The sequence below is a fragment of the Saccostrea echinata genome, unplaced genomic scaffold, assembly GCF_033153115.1.
Source record: "Saccostrea echinata isolate AGI-Se365-2 ecotype Australia unplaced genomic scaffold, CSIRO_AGI_Sech_v1 ptg000009l, whole genome shotgun sequence".
In the NCBI taxonomy this organism is placed as follows: Eukaryota; Metazoa; Mollusca; class Bivalvia; order Ostreida; family Ostreidae; genus Saccostrea; species Saccostrea echinata.
In genome coordinates, this window is record NW_026889758.1 from 5,538,973 (window position 1) to 5,556,049 (window position 17,077).

General features: G+C 32.4%; 1 protein-coding gene across 1 annotated transcript; it reads right to left on the reverse strand.

Annotated features, from left to right (window-relative positions):
- Nucleotides 1–4,945: 4,945 nt before the first annotated feature.
- On the reverse strand, nt 4,946–9,937 carry LOC133181495 (protein PFC0760c-like). The gene has a single exon (XM_061315986.1). It carries the CDS (start codon nt 9,935–9,937, stop codon nt 4,946–4,948), a length of 4,992 nt encoding a protein of 1,663 aa, XP_061171970.1.
- Nucleotides 9,938–17,077: the final 7,140 nt, after the last annotated feature.

The following is a 17,077-nucleotide window of genomic DNA, read 5'->3' on the forward strand; positions in this document are numbered from 1 at the left end:
ATTTCCCTCACGATTATGCAATAAATTGTTTATTATACCGGAACAAGCAAAAAATTCAAAAATAAACACAAACTTTCAAATTCAGCACCACTTTTAAATTCACTGTCAGTTTAAACGTAGTGTTACTGAAATCCATCAGCAATTTTGTGACGTCAACCAGACTATTGTGACGTCTACTACTCTTGGGAGTTTTTGTTCAACAAACGATAACTATTGCGGGAAAATGCACTATAGGTCTCCGAAGAGATTGAATATGATGAAAAGCATGACGACGAAAGGGAAATATGAAGTTTTATGGCAGTGTCACGTGATTATCTAGAACCAATCAGATAACGCATTGTATAGAATAATTATAACGAGGTATAATAATAGTTAAGAAATGGAAAGCAAATTAGTGTCTCAATTCCAGAAAAGTCATTTTATATTAATGACGCATTCATATTTTGAAGCATGTCAATATAACACTGGACAAACAGGGGTGCTTGCATGTATATGGAGTGCCTTCCTCTGTAAACAGGTTTTCTGCAAGAGATTTTTTCTTTGTCGGTTGCGCTATATTTACAATAAGTTAAATATTAGTCTCCATGCAACACAAGTTTCTATTTCCAATAGAAAAAGTCTTAATTTCATAATCTACCTATTCTTTGTTGGTCAAAGGTCCACCATTTTCTTAAGTTTCATTGAAAGTAGTCTTTGAATTTGACACAGAACAAAAAAAAGGAAAGGAAGAAGATGTGGATAATTTGTGGTTTAATCTGCAGAAATCGTGGGTAGGAATCACAGGCACTTGTTTCGGTAATAAATTTTTAACCCATAGTATAATAATAACACAAGGTATCTAACTCAGAATGATACGGAGTACCCCCCTCCCCCAGAATCGCACTCATTTACACTTTCAGAGGAAATGCACTGACAGACTGTTTATACCTATGTTTTCTACGATAATTTATCTACACAACCGTATATGGCATGCTTGTCTTTATTTTCTTTAGTCTCCGTAAACAGCGTCAAAACTCTGCTCGCCGTGTGGAAAAGTCGAATTCAACCATGAAATGGTATGTGCTAATCCCGCACAGAGAACAAAATTAAAAAATGAGTGGCTTTAAAAAATTCAATTCCAGTGTTTAAATATTGCATGAGTAAATAGAACTTGTTTACGTCTGATTTTCCCTGAAAAAATTACGATGTTTATCCGATGTAATTTTAGAAACAGATTTTTAGCCAATCAAAATCTCTGTGCGGGATCAGCACATACAATTTCATGGTTGAATTCGACTTTTCCACTCGAGGAGCAGAGTTTTGACGCTGTTTACGGAGACTTAAGAAAATAAAGACAAGCATGCCATATATGGTTGTGTAGATAAATTATCGTAGAAAACATAGGTATAAACAGTTTGTCAGTGCATTTCCTCTGAAAGTGTAAATGAGTGCGATTCTGGGGGAGGGGGGTACTCAGTGTCATTCGGAGTTAGATACCTTGTGTTATTATTATACTATGGGTTAAAAATTTATTACCGAAACAAGTGCCTGTGTGTTATTATTATACTATGGGTTAAAAATTTATTACCGAAACAAGTGCCTGTGGTAGGAATGAAGTTTGAATACTGAAAAAAACTTTTTGTTCGCAAGAACTTTATTTTGCCGTTATTACGGAGACAATGTGATTCTCGTGAACAAGTTTATAAGTACAGCTTAAATAAATTCGTTATAATTGTGTGTTACTTATGTACATATCTCGCGAAAATAAAGTCCCGTGAAAATCTGGTGATTTACATTACATGTACATGTCCAAATGTCCAGTCAAGCCACAGCAGGACAGACTTCACAAAACTCGTGCACATGGGAAAATGTTACTCTACAATGAAATTACTTTCGCAAAGAATTGTAATATTTAAGCCTACTTATCTTACCAGTTACAATATAAAAGTATAATTTTACATAATAAGTAGACAGTTATGACATAGTGGATCGATTGTATGTTGTTTAACGTCCCGTTCGAGAATTTTTCACTCATATAGAGACGTCACCATATAACCGGTAAAGGGCTTCAAATTTAGACCTTTACTTGACAGTCGAGGCCATTGAGCAGTGAGGGTTCTTTATCATGCCAACGCCTACTGTGACACAGAGCCTCGGTTTTTAAAGTCTCATCCGAAAGACCCGCAACTTTCATTTCAAAGTGCCTTGCGTTTGGCGAAGGAACAGTTGCTACCTATTTTTTTTATCGACTTAGGTTAGTCACGGCCGTGATTCGAACACACGACCTTCCGATCACGGATCAAGCGCTCTACCGACTGAGCTACCGTAAAGGCTATAACATAATGGAACATACTAGTTAAGTGCAAACTTGTTGAATTTTAATGATAGGGAATCTTGAAGTGCAACACAAATTTAACTTTATCTTAAGGTTTAATAAATTAAATCAAACTGCTTTAATGGTAACCCAGCAACCAATTAAGCCTTATGATAAACGTGATGACTTCCAACTTTTCAATCGTCAACTTCCCTTACTTAAGTAGCAATATACCCTTATTACCTGCATATGGGGTTTATGTGTCTCAGTTGACTTGATACGCAACAATTTCTAAATCGAGGCAAGCTATTGACAAACAAGTTGACACAAAAATATAAGTCTCGTTTAATCATTTCGCAAGTTCAATGATCGATATAATGACATTGTCGGCAAATATAATCTATCATTAAGTCAAATGCTGACTGACGTTTTTCATACTACTTGTTAGGTCATTATTCACACACTGACTTGCCTAGGGATTTTTCCGTTTTCCTGATCACGACAAGAAGCGGGTGTGACCGGTCAGCAGAGGATGTCCATACCTCCATGCACCTGATCCTACCTCCGATATTTTTAGAGGTCCGTGTTTGCTCTGCTCCTGATTTGTATTGTTCGAAGAGACGTGCTGTTCGTTATCTCCATATTTCATTGTACCTAACAAAACTGCTGCGAATAAGCTTAGAAATGTAAAGAGAATTTTGAAGAACGGAACGTTTACAGAGCTTATAGCAATTCACTCTATTCGCTGAATCTCAGTCATTGCCACATAAATATGTATTTTTATTCCAAAAACTCTAGAATAACAAGCAAAGAAAGACGCTACAGTTTTGGATAAGTCCTGGGGAGTGTTATCTATCAGTGCCTTTTGAGAACCACGTACTGAAGAAAAATATGCTGAGGTATTCTGGTCACGGGTTCAGAGACTTCATACATTTGTAAAGGTTGACAGGGAATACATTGATAAATAATAATAAATATAAATAATTAAGCTGCTTTTCTTGTTTTTCTTATTTTTTTGATGACCTTTCGCATTACATATTCAATAGATCCTGTTCGTTATTTCCACATATTTCATTTAACGACCCTCGCAACCACTTCACCATCTGCGTAATACGCTTATATTTGATTAAAACCACTGACCTAAGAAGCATTACATTTGCATTTGTGAAGAGGGTGGGGAGTTAATATTTTATGGTGTTCTCTCCAATTTTAGTTCAACTGAGCTGGAAGCTCTCGTGAGCTTTTATGTTTACCCATTTTTCGATTTCCGGCGGTCCATAAACTTTTCACTTGTTTGACTCTTCTCTAGAATCACTGGGCCAGTTTGAAAGTTTGTACAAAGCATTCTTGGGCAAAGGGGATTCTAAATTTTCCAAGACCAAGGTCAAAGGGTAAAAATAAATGGAGTCTAAGGGAAAGTCTTGTCACAAGAAATACACCTGCGAAATATGAAAGCCCTAGCCCTAGCTATTCTAAAGTTATGGCCAAGGTTAAGGTTTTTCAAAAGTAGGTGAAGCTCAAAGAATAAAAGGTCAAAATAAATGGCACCCAAGGGAAGGTCATCACACAATGAATGAACCTGTGAAATATGAAAGCCCTAGCCTTCCAAAGTTATGGGCAAGGTTAATTTTTTTTCAAAAGTAAGTCGAACTCAAAGGTCAAGGTCTAAGGGTCAAAATTGTTGGTACCTAAGGGTAGCTCTAATCACAAGAAGTAAATATATGAAGAATGAAAACCTGAGCACCAATCATTGAAAAGTTATGGCCAAGGTTATAATGTTTGGTAAAATTTTGCAAATTGGGTCAAATTCTAAGGTCAAGAAATCAAATAAGTTGGTATTCAAAAAAAGGAACTTTACAAGGAATACATATGTCTAAAATGAAAGCAATAGCTCCAACCAATCAAAAGTTATGGACAAGATTAAAGTTTTTGCGGGCAAACAGACAGACGGATAGAGCAAAATTTCTTCGATTACGAGGGCATAAAGCGTGTCGGAAAATGTAGAAGTTTGTACCAAATGAGGTACCTAGCCATATCTAATGGCATATTAAGCAAGTCAAAACACAGAATGATGATAAAAAAAATTCTTCGTTCACAGGAACCCAGTGTATCATTTAACTGCTAAAATAACATTTGAGGCATCAATAAAATTTTAGTTCTTCAAGTACACCAAGATTGCTGCCAAATTATATCAAAGTGTCCATATTATTTATTTTAAATTGTGCAAAGAAGTTAAGATTCACTTGGACAGAGAAGTGTAAACATTAGCGATAAAATCCTCCAATATTATTGAAGCTTGAGAAATTCGGTGTTCCTTGTTTTTTTTTTAAATATCGACCATTTACCTTCAGTACTGAAATATAAAAAATCTAGAGACAAATTGAAACTTTCGAACGTATTTATTATAAATAAAGTGGCGCAGCCACATTTATATTAATAAAAAAAATTAAATAAATAAACTCTTTTTACAATAAATATCAACATGAAAGACATTTACAAATTATCCACATTGTTAAATTTCAGACAGTGTGTACACAATGGTAGGATATGGAATTCTTACAAAACATGGGACTTTGTAACAAAACACACACACAAAACTATGATTGAAAAGTCAATACTGAACTGAGAGTGGATGATAAAACATCTTCACCTCTAGTAGCTACTCCTAGTGACAAGTGGATGAACAACCACCGTGTCATCATCTATATTTTTCACATAGTCAACGACTTCATTGTGGTATGGATCATAGTCATTTTTATTGTTTCTATTATGAACCCTGCCTTGATTCACTTTAATGGATCCATTAGTACCATCTCTCTGGCTTTTTGTCAAGAAATGGGATAATCTTGATAAATCTTTTCTAATTCGGGATTCATCGTTATTAACTTTGCCAAAATAATTTCTCTTATTTCCAAAACTTATTTGCATTCTTCTGGTGCCATATCCGTTTCTTACATATTTGGGTCGTAAGTTGGATGAGTGGCTGTCATACAAATACTTTCTTCGGCCTTGTAAGTATTTCGACAATGACGATACATAGCGCTTAGGATGAAGACTGTCATAGTGAAAACTACGTATTTTGTTATATGATGAAGGAAAGAGATGAGAGGGCCTGTGGATGAAGCGTATTGACCCATAAGGTTCGTAGAGTTTGTAACTTAAGAACGGCCCTTGACCATACAACGACCCCCTTTTTCTTGGTTTTTCATACAAATTTTTCTTTAAAGTTGGTAACTTCATACGGAGATCTGAAGAATCTTTACGATGATGCATATATTTAGAATGATACTTTCTGTCTTTGGAACCATACTTTGTCTTTAACCACTGCTGCTGTAAATTAAAGAGTATTTTAAGAAGACAACTCACTCTTCCATCTTTGCTATATTTCATTGGAGTGTTGTGCTTCATTATTGAGTTGTAATCGTTATGTTCACCACTCTTTGACTTGTCGACGTCGAATAGAAACATTTCACTGATCATCCCTACAGCATTCTCAAGATCATCATCATTTCTTATTTCACCACTTTTTTCATTACTGATGTCGTCTTTATTACTGTTATCTTCCTCTTTTCTCTTATCCTTACAGTCTGATTTGTTGTTTGTGTTTTTGTCTGTTTGGTCTTTGGCTTCGTTCTCGTAGATAATTTTGTTGTCCTCCTTATGTGTATCTTCGTCATTTTTATTATCCTCACCAGAGTCTGTCATTAAAACCTCCGAAGAAAGCTCTTTGGAATTCTTATGAACAATATTATCTGTAACCTTTTCATATTCTTCTTTTGGTTCCTCTTCACTGTTTTCATAGCTATAACTTTCCTTTTCATGAATCATGATTTTATCTTTTGATTCTTCATCACTGCCGCTTTCCTTTTTCTTCCCTTCTTCGTTATTCTCTTCCTTTGATTCTTCATCAATGGTTTTACTGTTATAGGGTTTCTTTGAAAACTCATCTTCTGGTTCTTCAGTACTACCTTCCTTACTTTCAATTATGTTGTGCTGGTTTTCAAAATCTTCCTTATTTTCATAGCTATCATCTGTAGTCTCTTCTGTATTTTGTTTTGATTGCTCATCAATTTTACCATCACTACCATCCTCTTCCATTTCTAGGTTATTTTTTCTTACTTGTTCATGACTTCCCTCACTGCTTGATTCATCCTCAGAACTTTTGTATTTCACTTCCTTTTCATGACTTTCTCCATCACTACTTACTAATTCAAAGCTTTTACTAATATTTGGTGAATATTCCGTATTTTCAGTACTTTGATCTTTGTTTTCCTTCGGTTTTGACATTTCATTTTCGTCTTCATAATTTTCATTTACCTGTTCATCGTCATCATCGGAAATTTGATGACTATTTTGTCCATTCCATCTATCATGATTTTGGAAGTATTCATCAGAGTCACTATCTTCTATGTTGTTTTGAAGACCATCTCTTTTCTTGTTATCATTCTCGAAACTTTCACTGCTGCCACTAGATGTTGTGTCAGAGGTTGAAGACAAGCTTTTGTTCTCAGAAGACTGTTCTTTGCCCCCTGCCTTTTCACCTTCATTCTTTTTATAATTTTGTTCTTCCGATGACTTAAAATTCAAAATCTCCTCCGACACACTTTTTGTTATTGAACTTGTGTATTCTTCTGAACTTTTATAGTCTAACAAGTGTTCGTGTTTGTTTTGTCCCGATGTTTCTTCATTACTTTTTGAATCATCTTGATCGACTGCCTCTTCTTCACTATTATTGTTTGGTTCATCTTGAAATCCGTTCTTTAGCCTTTCTCTCTCTGTAAAATCAATTTTAACACTTGAAGATCCATATGAGTTACAATATTCTCCTTCACAAGAGGTTGAGCTATCCTCTGAACTGTCACCATTTTTACTTTCGTTGCTTGAAGAGCCTTCATCATTCTCTTTTGAGATACTTTTATCCCCTGAAGACATATCGCCTTTCACTTTTGTAAAACCTTTTATAAACTTATTTTCAGTCGATTCACTATCTTCTTCAAATGCAATATTATCTTTCTGATGTTGAATGTGACTAGAGTCTTTTGACTCGCTATCAGAATAAATTTGATTTGAAATGCTTTCTCCGCTGCTTTTCTCCTTAGTTTCTTCCCTTTCATTCAAATTGCCATCATCTTTCTCATGAATTTCACCAAATTCATCATTATCGTTACTTTCCTCATTGGAAACACTAGAACTGTGGTCCTGCAGTTCAAATTCGTTTGAGTCGCTACCAATATAATGTTGGTTTACAATGCTCTCTTCGGTGGACTTGTTATTGTCTTCATCAGTTTCTTCACTTCCACTGAAATTATTATCATTTCTTTCATAGTTTCCCCCGAGGTCGTAATTCTGGTAACTTTTCTCTTTTGAAATACTCTCGCTCTTATGTTGAATATCTCCGGAGTCTTTTGAGTTAGTGTAAATATTTTGCGAGATTGCCATGCTCTCTTCGCTTGAATCGCCATTGTCTTTCATTTTTTCTCCACTTTCATTTGAATCGCTATCGATGATCTGGTAATTCTCACCAATTTCTCCACTCTGGTTTTTTCCTTCTTTATGAATAACAGTACTGTCCTTCTGATGTTGAATGTCTTCATAATGACTACCAATGAAATGCTGGTTTGTAATGCTTTCTTCGCTGGAATCGCTACTGTCTGACTGAATTTCTCCACCATCTATGTTGTTGTCATTTTTTAGATAATGTTCACCAAGTTCATCTTTACTTTTACTATGTTTGCTTTCTTTGGATGCTTCATCAACGCGAGATTCACTTGATTTGCTACTTTTACCTTGAAGGATACTACCAGAATCTCTGTCGAAAAATATATTTTGTAAACTATTGTATGGGTTAATGTTTTCAGATTTTTCAGTACTGCTCACATCTTCCGCAGATTCACTTCGTGAATTGTCAAAACTTTTATGAGATTTATCACTTTCTTGTGTATCTACTGAATCATTGCCTCCGTTTTCAGTTGGATTTATTCCATCTGTAATAAAGTAATTTTCACCACTAACGTCATGCTGATATGTTAATTCGCCTCCTTCATTATATGACATGTTGCTTTCCACTGGAGCATTAAAAATGCCCCTAGGTTTCTTTTCATCTGGAACATTATTATTGTCATTTATACTAAATTGATGAATACTATTTTCCTCATGACTTGTAGATTTTTCGTTAGAGCGTCCATTCTCTCTTTCCAGATGTTCATCAGTATGACTTCCATATGATTTGGTTCTTTCTTCACTGGAATTTTCATCTAACTTTTTCACATCTACATTTTGTACCTCTTCCTCTCGACTGAGATCCATGGATGAAACATGTGGAATATCATACAGGGAATTCTGAGAATTGTATTTATCTCTGTCAGTAGAAGGCTTTTTCCTGCCTTTTTCATGATTATACTTATGATACGTGTCCATATCTTCTCTGCTTTCACTGATTTCACTTTCATCACTGCTTATTTTTACTTCTATTGACGGAAAAATCTTAAATGTTTCCTTTCCTGCAGTAAACGTATTATCTGAATTTGTTGCTTTGCTAATTTTTAATTCATTATTCTGTGTAGTGCTTATGGGAATCAAGGTAGAAGTTGGATAAAGTTCAACTTCGAAGTTAAGTTGCTCATTTTCGTAATCCCTAAGATGATCATCGTAATCATTGAAGAGATCATATATGATTTTCACGGCCTCTTCAGCGTTTGATTGATCTGAATTTAAAAGGTTATTTTCATAGTAATCTTGTACGTCATTAGACGGATAGGAATTTAAATGGGATAAATCTGATTTCGCATCGAATTTGTAATCATAAGAAAAGTCTTCCTCGCTACTCTTTGAAGCATCACTTTCTAAAAGATTATCTTTTTTGAGAGGTGATATATTGTCTCTTTTGTCTTCAGTTGTATAAATCGAACTTTCATTATTTTTAGTATGATGATTTTGTGTAATATCCTTATCTTGTCCTTTTTTGCTTAAAAATGTGACAGGTGCCGGTAATTCCTCACTAAGAGCATTGTATATTACTGGTTTCAGATTCAGTGTTTCTTGCAATGGTTCGCCATGAAAATAAGGTTGTTGAAATATTGAATACGGCGTCGTTGATGATTGTGTATAATAAATTTGTTTTGATTCTTTGAAATGTTCATCACTTATCTCGTCTTTCTGGTCCGGATATTTCTCTAAATTTGGCAAATGAGACAGAAAATTATTATAGTTAAGAAACATAGGTTGTGATTGGCTCTTCTCTGCATTGAAATTTTCTTGCACAGTTGGCGTTGCATAATTTGAATCAAGTTCTGTCGATGCGAAACCGGAAATACTTGAACCATGGCTTAAATTATCAATGGTTGACAAAAAGTTGTTGTTCTGTTTTGAAAGTTGTGGGTTTGTAGGTATCACAGGATTTTGCATATGCTTCTTTTCCATGTAGACTACCTTCTCAGGGGCTTTGGAATCGACACCAGGAAAAACTGTATCTAACAACTGTTTAACATCATCACTCACTTGGTTTTTTAAGATGTGTAGCTCTTGTTCTGTTTGCTTATCGTACTGAGGTGTGTTTTCCTCGCTAGACAAATCTTCTCTGCTGTTGTCAACTTTTACCTCTGAAATCTCCTGACTTTCAGAGCCACTTTCCTTGCTGTTATCCATGCTTCGGTGATTTATAGAGAAAGCTTTTGCTCTTTTGTGTTGGTGTTCAGTTTCTTTGGTGTCTTTCCTTACTTGTTTCATGGCATTCATGAAAATTAATTGTCTTTTTTCTACAGGGAGACGCTGAAGAAGATTTCCAAGTAATCGAATCTTTATAATCGTGTAAAGATTCTTCTTGGCAACTTCTTGAGCTGAAGGTAATCTCTCTCTTTCTTCTTTCCTATAAGCTGATATATTTTCTGATTGATTTGAGAAACTGATTGTGTTTTTATCACTTTCATTTTTCACAGATTCATTTTGAATTTCAAATACATTAAAAGTACTTAATTTTGTAGTTTCAAATTCAGTCGCTGTATTGTTTAAATCGTTTGATTGTTCTGCGGCGGAATTTGTAGATATTTTAGCAGGTTCTTGCGTTCTTGCGATGACAAAACAAACTCTTGTCAGTAATATCACAAAGGACACTGTTTCCTAAAAACAAAAAAACAGAAAAATCCTGAAAATTTCTAAGTGAAAAAGGCAAATATTGTAAACATAAATGTATGCAGTCTAATCTAATCCACTCCGTGTTAAAGTGAATCATGTATCTCAATTTTATAAAAATGATATCTTATATCACAGATAAATCATTTATCTTCTTTCTTCTAAAATTATTTGAATTACTTAGAACAGTTTGTATTTGCGTCGAGCATTATATTAAGCAAGAGTTTATGAATGATAAAATTAGCTACTTTTTGTTTTGAGGATGTCAATTAGATAACGATAATGTTCAATTTTAGTTCATTCAAAGGGTTGATAATGAATTTCCCGACAAAGAATTTGTGAAAAGGAACACTTACCTTCATGACTTTTTCCTCTTATAACTCACAGCAAGTAAATTTTTTAATGTTCATTTAACAAGTCTTTTATGCATTATCTTTCTTAAAATTCTCAGCTCTTTATATATATCTGGTTACACTTAATGAAGTGTGGAATTTAATTAAGTAAGATGTGTGAAAATAGACTTCGATTTGCATTTTTAAATATTTACAACAACAATTGACGATTGACAATGAGTGAATGATTGACAATCGTCGGTTTGGACAGGTAGTCGGCGGAGCAGACGAGGAACCTGAGATTTTAGAAATGTTTCCCAGGTACTAGCACTGTCTGATCAATGTTGTTATTGTGACGTCATTTTAACGATTCAATATCCGCATGTCAGCAAATTTTGACAGATTGAACCTAATAAGATAAAATTTAAGGTATGATAAACATGTTTTGCAATAAAATAAACAAATTTTTAAAAAATTTAAAAAAAAAATAACAAAAAAAAAACCACATTTTAAGAAATAAAAACAAAACCTAAAATACCCAATATTAAAATATTCATAATATTTTTAAACATATAATAATTAGGTTGTCCGATTGTTGCAATTGTTACATTTAAAAAATAAATCTTAATTCATTTTGAATATGCGCTATTTTCATTTACGATGTAAGAAAGGTGCGTTCAAAAAGTTCACATTTGGATTATGGATGAATTGATCTTTGAAGCAAATGAAACGTTCTGGAACTTAAAGGCATTTATATATTTATTCTTCTGTGTATGTAGATGATCTAAAGACAAGAGGAAAATAAAAAAATTAACTTATTGCATCGAGGAAGTTATTAAATGCAGCAAGCTTTGTAATGCAGTGTTTGCGAATACGATATGGTCGTTGGGGGTCTCTCTTGCAAAATGATAAATAGGTAAGGTGGGATATTTTTTAGTTTATCATTTAATCTATTAATAATTGTTGAATTGGTAGAGAAATCAGAAAAACTGCATGCATTTTTTTTTTATTATACGTGTATTATCTATTTTATTCGTGTCTAAAAGTATTCTTAAAAATTGATGTTTTAACTGATCATGTATGATTTTACATCTTTAAATGGCTTTACATTTTTATGCGAACAGGTTAATAACAAACAGTTATCTTGAACATTTAAAACTGACTCTGATATTTTTTGCTACATTATGGCTGCTTATATTTAGAAAAACTGAATAAATCAGCCATGGTGTCATAAGAACTTCGTCTATATTTTTTTTTATAATTGATTTTTTTTGTAAATTGAATTGACTTCCTATAATATACCACAAAGCATTACACTTACGTTCATTAACACGAGAATCATTTCGGTGATTGACACGTTTTTTTTCAATTTGTTATAGACTGTTATAGACTGCAACATACATGTATGTATCCGTCAATATCTTAAAACAATTTGTAGGGCCATGAGAAAGTTTATATGGTGTCTTAATTCTATAATCAGTCTCTTAGATGTGTTCATGTTTTTTTTTTTTTTTTTAAATACATTTTGTAATCTTTATATACTAGCAGTTTTATATAATATAGATTCTATACTGTGACTTGCATTCTCAACAGAAGTCTAAGGTCCTACATAAAATAACACAGAGACAAGGAATTTTTTAAATGGACACGTCGGCATCATTAATCAGTGTACATGTAGACATCATTAATTAGGGTACATGTAGACATCATTAATTGGTGTACATGTAGACATCATTAATTGGTGTACATATAGGCTCATTTTCGTTCATGTTTTACTTAATAATTATTAAGAAAGATTTCATCTTATGTCATCAACATCCCTCTAATCATATATAAATATTCCGTCAATAAATATAAGAAATATAAAAAAAAAAAAATACAAAAATGATGGACATTTTAAATCAATATTCCCAGAAAAAATAAATGTTCATCATATGTATTTAAAAAAGGCATCAAATTTTATTAATATCCAAAATGACAGCTCAAATTGCTTCTAATTGACAAATCTTTAATTTTTCAATAAATAGGCACCTACCAAAAGATGTAACCTTCCAGTAACCTTTCAATAAAATTCTTATTTTAGATTTAAGTATCGACTTGAAAAGCGATCTCCCTCCAGTCTATGATTAAATGCAAAAATAGGTTGAATAACATGAATATAAATCAGGTGTAGTCAGCGATGATCATAGGAAGCTCTGAAAATGATTTAGATTCACTTTTTTTTTTAGAAAGACATAAAAACATGTCTTATCTACTTTGTGACGTTTAAGACGTTACCACAAAAACGTCCATAAATACGATACATATCTCATGGTCTGCTTTTGCCTCACAATGCATCAATACATAACTACGATTTTCAACATTATTTAATACGTTTACAATATTCGTAGGGAAACACGATAAAAATATACCATTATTTTACAACATCTTGGTCGAGGAAGTAGAACAATATAAAAAGTTGATTTATACAAATGAATACATCATGCATTTCAAAATTCTTTAAATGTTTTATTCAGACATTTTTTTTTTTGAAAACAATAGAACTATTGTTTTTCTAAAAAGAAATATCTCTTTAGAATCTCTTTCCTCATGTATATTCATTTAACTTAATTTTAAGTTAATATTTCAAAAATCATTTCTTTTTTTATTTTTTTTCTCTATTCAAAAGCTATTATATTCGCCAGTCTGAAATAATTTCAAGTTTGGGAGCTGCTTAATGTGCATGACTTCTCAATTGCTTATTAAGACTTTGATTTCGGTAAGTTTAAGATCGACTCGCCATTATCAAAAGTTGTGATTATCAATCAGACTTTCATATGCTAGAACTAAAATCAATAAATGGCGATTTATTTGTAGAATTATTAAGTATCGAATGCTGACTGCCCATTATTGATAACTCTACAGAAACTTCCCCAGATATCGTTTGATATCACACACATTCAGTGCAGATTTCTGTGATCAGTTTACTTCACAGTATTTTCTCAAAACTTGTCAATTTCACGATTTAGGCTCTAATACTGATTCATGTTTTTTAAATACTTTGAATATTGTCGACGTAGAGTTTTTGACTGATTAGAAACTTTAAGTTGATTCTGTACAACGTTGAAATTTTAAGGAATATGATCGATAAATTGATTGTTAAAAACAAAATATCGTTTATGAATAGTATGTTTCTCGCTGGTACAGTTCTGTATAGTGTGTACCAGAAATTTCTATTTGTTATCACCAAGAACAGCTTGGTAGGACAATTATTATTTTTCGTAGACATTTAAATATTTCTCTCGGGAATCTTAGAAGGCAACACTATGGTAACGACTCTTCCTGGTCAGATAATGATATGATTTCAAATTTTCACAATATGATTTCAATCCACAGGGAGTTTATGACTTTCAACATCGGTGCAGTCATCAACGTACTAGCCATCATGAGAGAATAATCTAATAACTTTATTTCACCAATTACTCGTAGGGAATTTATAAGTATATCTGAAAAAGCATTTTTCATTGTCTTTCCTTCACTTTTGAAAAATAATTTCTTTATCTGATATTGAAAATTATATTAAAAATACATATAATACAATCATTAAAATTAATTAATTATAACTATGTTATCGATCAATGGCGTGGTTATGTATTTCTGAGTATCATTTATCTTCAAATGAATTGTACACAGAAAACATAAATATACAAAAAATAATATGGGATACTCAAATCCTGGAATACATGGATGATGATTAAAGTTCCCGAGGGCAACACAGAGAAATAATGATTATTCTGACATTCAACAAAACACCTTTTATTCTATTTCATTCTTTTCTTTAACAATTAAATATAAACTGTAATGTTAGGGTACTGAATTTCACATTTTAGTTTTAACATTATATACTTTATGAAAATTTATACATTACACATATTTCCTTACTAAAAAACGATTTTTGGTGTTTATTTATGAAACTTTAATGATGCAACAAAATTAATTCATATATGTCAATTTGTTCATAACACATTTAATTATATTGTTAAAATTTTGAATTTAAACCAGAAATTGACGCTCCACTCAATATTTAACAAAGAATAACTGAATATGAATTTGCAAATGGAACTCTAGAAAAGTGTAATTGGAACCGGGTTGAAAGAAATTGGACACTCAGAATAGACAATCGATTTTCAATATCAAACAATACAAATACAGTCAAAACTAAGTGACATATTGATTTGTCATCAGCTAAGCTTCAGATTTCGAAACGTTATAATCATTATCAATTTGACTAACAAAGAAGATAAAGCTAGACAAACTATGAGACTAATTTGTCACAGTTCATCTTGTTTCCAAGGTTATTTTAAAAGTCACAGAGCGCCAAAATAGGTTAACTAAAACCAGGAGCATTTGAATACTTTTCAACACTTGATACAACCATTTCTTAAGATGAAGTAAAGAAAAGGTATTTTTACATAATACACAACTTTTTTTTAATAAAAATGTAACTAGGAAATTTTCATAGGGGTATCTTGTGATTGGTCATAAAAAATACTTTGTTAAAGACCATTTTGGTTCTACACACCACACACTTAAGCAGAGTAAATATTCTGAGGTTGCTATTAAAGAGGATGCTTGAGTTCCCTTATTGATACATGTAATATCTATGTGGTCTTAGGAGACAACAATCTGTTGAAATTCATAGCCACAAGATCGATCCTTTATTAAATGAGCTAGATTTTTTAATCTTCTGAAACAGAGTTTGTTAAAAATTATAAAACCTGAGATTAAAAAAACTCTTGTGGCCTTCAATTAGACGTCTTATCATTAACAATAGGTATTTTCATTTATATATTGACTGAATATATCAAATTAAACTCGAAATGAAAGGCATCACAGAGTCTGTCATATCTATTTTATATTTGGATGTTTTACTAACTAAAGAAGTTAATGGGAAACTGACAACTTATCAAAATAAAAAAAAAACGGGATGGCTTAATCTTTTCCATCTCAGCTTTTCCCATTTATATCGATATATTCCATTATTACCTTCATAAGATGTTAATGTCTCTTAACTAAATCGGAACGCAAGAGCATGTTCTGAAAGCAATAGTTTTTTTTAAAACCGAGGCAGGCTACTAGCAAATAAGTTGATGTTACAAAGCTTTCAACATAATAAAGTCAGCATTTCAGAAATTTTATAATGACCTTGTCTGCAAATACAACCTATCTGAAATGTATCATACCCATTGTTACTCTTGGTTTTTAAAAGTAATCAATTTTGACTACGGATTGATATATTAACCTGATCAATACAAAGGGCTCATGCAGGTGTGACCGGTCTACAGGGGATGTTTACTCCTTCTAGACATCTGATTCCAGATCTAGTGTTACCGGGAGTCCGTGTTTTTGCCCTGTTCATGTTGTTTTATTATTTATGAGATTGATTACTGTTCGTTATATTCACTTTTCTTCATTATGTAAGTAATGAAACATAATACTTATGCATATGTATCTGAAAGCCGTACACAGAGTACTCAGAAGTTGAAGATCTGCCCCTGAAAATTTAATTTTTGTTTGTTATATTGCACAACATTGTTTTTTGACAATTTTTTTTTTTCATTTTAAGTAATTGTTATGCTTTAAATAACCAGATTAAATTTCTGGTTGATACCCCCCCCCCCGATTTAATCTCTGTCTATTGAATCACAAAACTCATTTTCTGACTTCATAAGCATATTGGAATTGGTACTTGAGTGTGCTTCAAATTTTAAGAAAATTGCATATAAGAAATTGAGAAAATAAAATATAACAATCTGAAATTCATAGTAAAAATACTTTGATTAAATATAGAAAAAAAACTTTGATATTTTAGTAAAGTTAACTATAGTAAACTATAGTATTTTTATTAGGGTTGGTACACAAGGCTTCTTGCTTTGGTGGTGTCATAATCCTAATATCTTGTAAAAAAAAAATATATGGAATCTAGAAATTTGAAATAACTATAACGTAACAATTGAAAAAAAATAGTTTAAAAAAATCATTGATGATAGTTTTGGACTGTAACGCGTCAGATGACGATGAGAGGTAACAGTTATAAATAAACATCGAAATTATAATAAAATTTAGAAAACGTTTTTTAATCAGTTGTCGTCATTTGAAAACAATCACTTCTTGTGAAACAATCGTATTCTATAACTGCATTCCAGTAATAGAATGATACGTATTTCGACAGGTAAATATTTCACCGGAATCGTTGCAGTATGTGGTTTTCCTGTACAATCGACACCGGATGTAAAAATATGGAGTTTTAAACGTGTACAGACTACAGATTGACTAATTATAAGAA

Coding starts and splice junctions, on each gene's coding strand:
- LOC133181495 (XM_061315986.1), bottom strand. CDS start 9,937: ATGGATAACAGCAAGGAAAGTGGCTCTGAAAGTCAGGAGATTTCAGAG.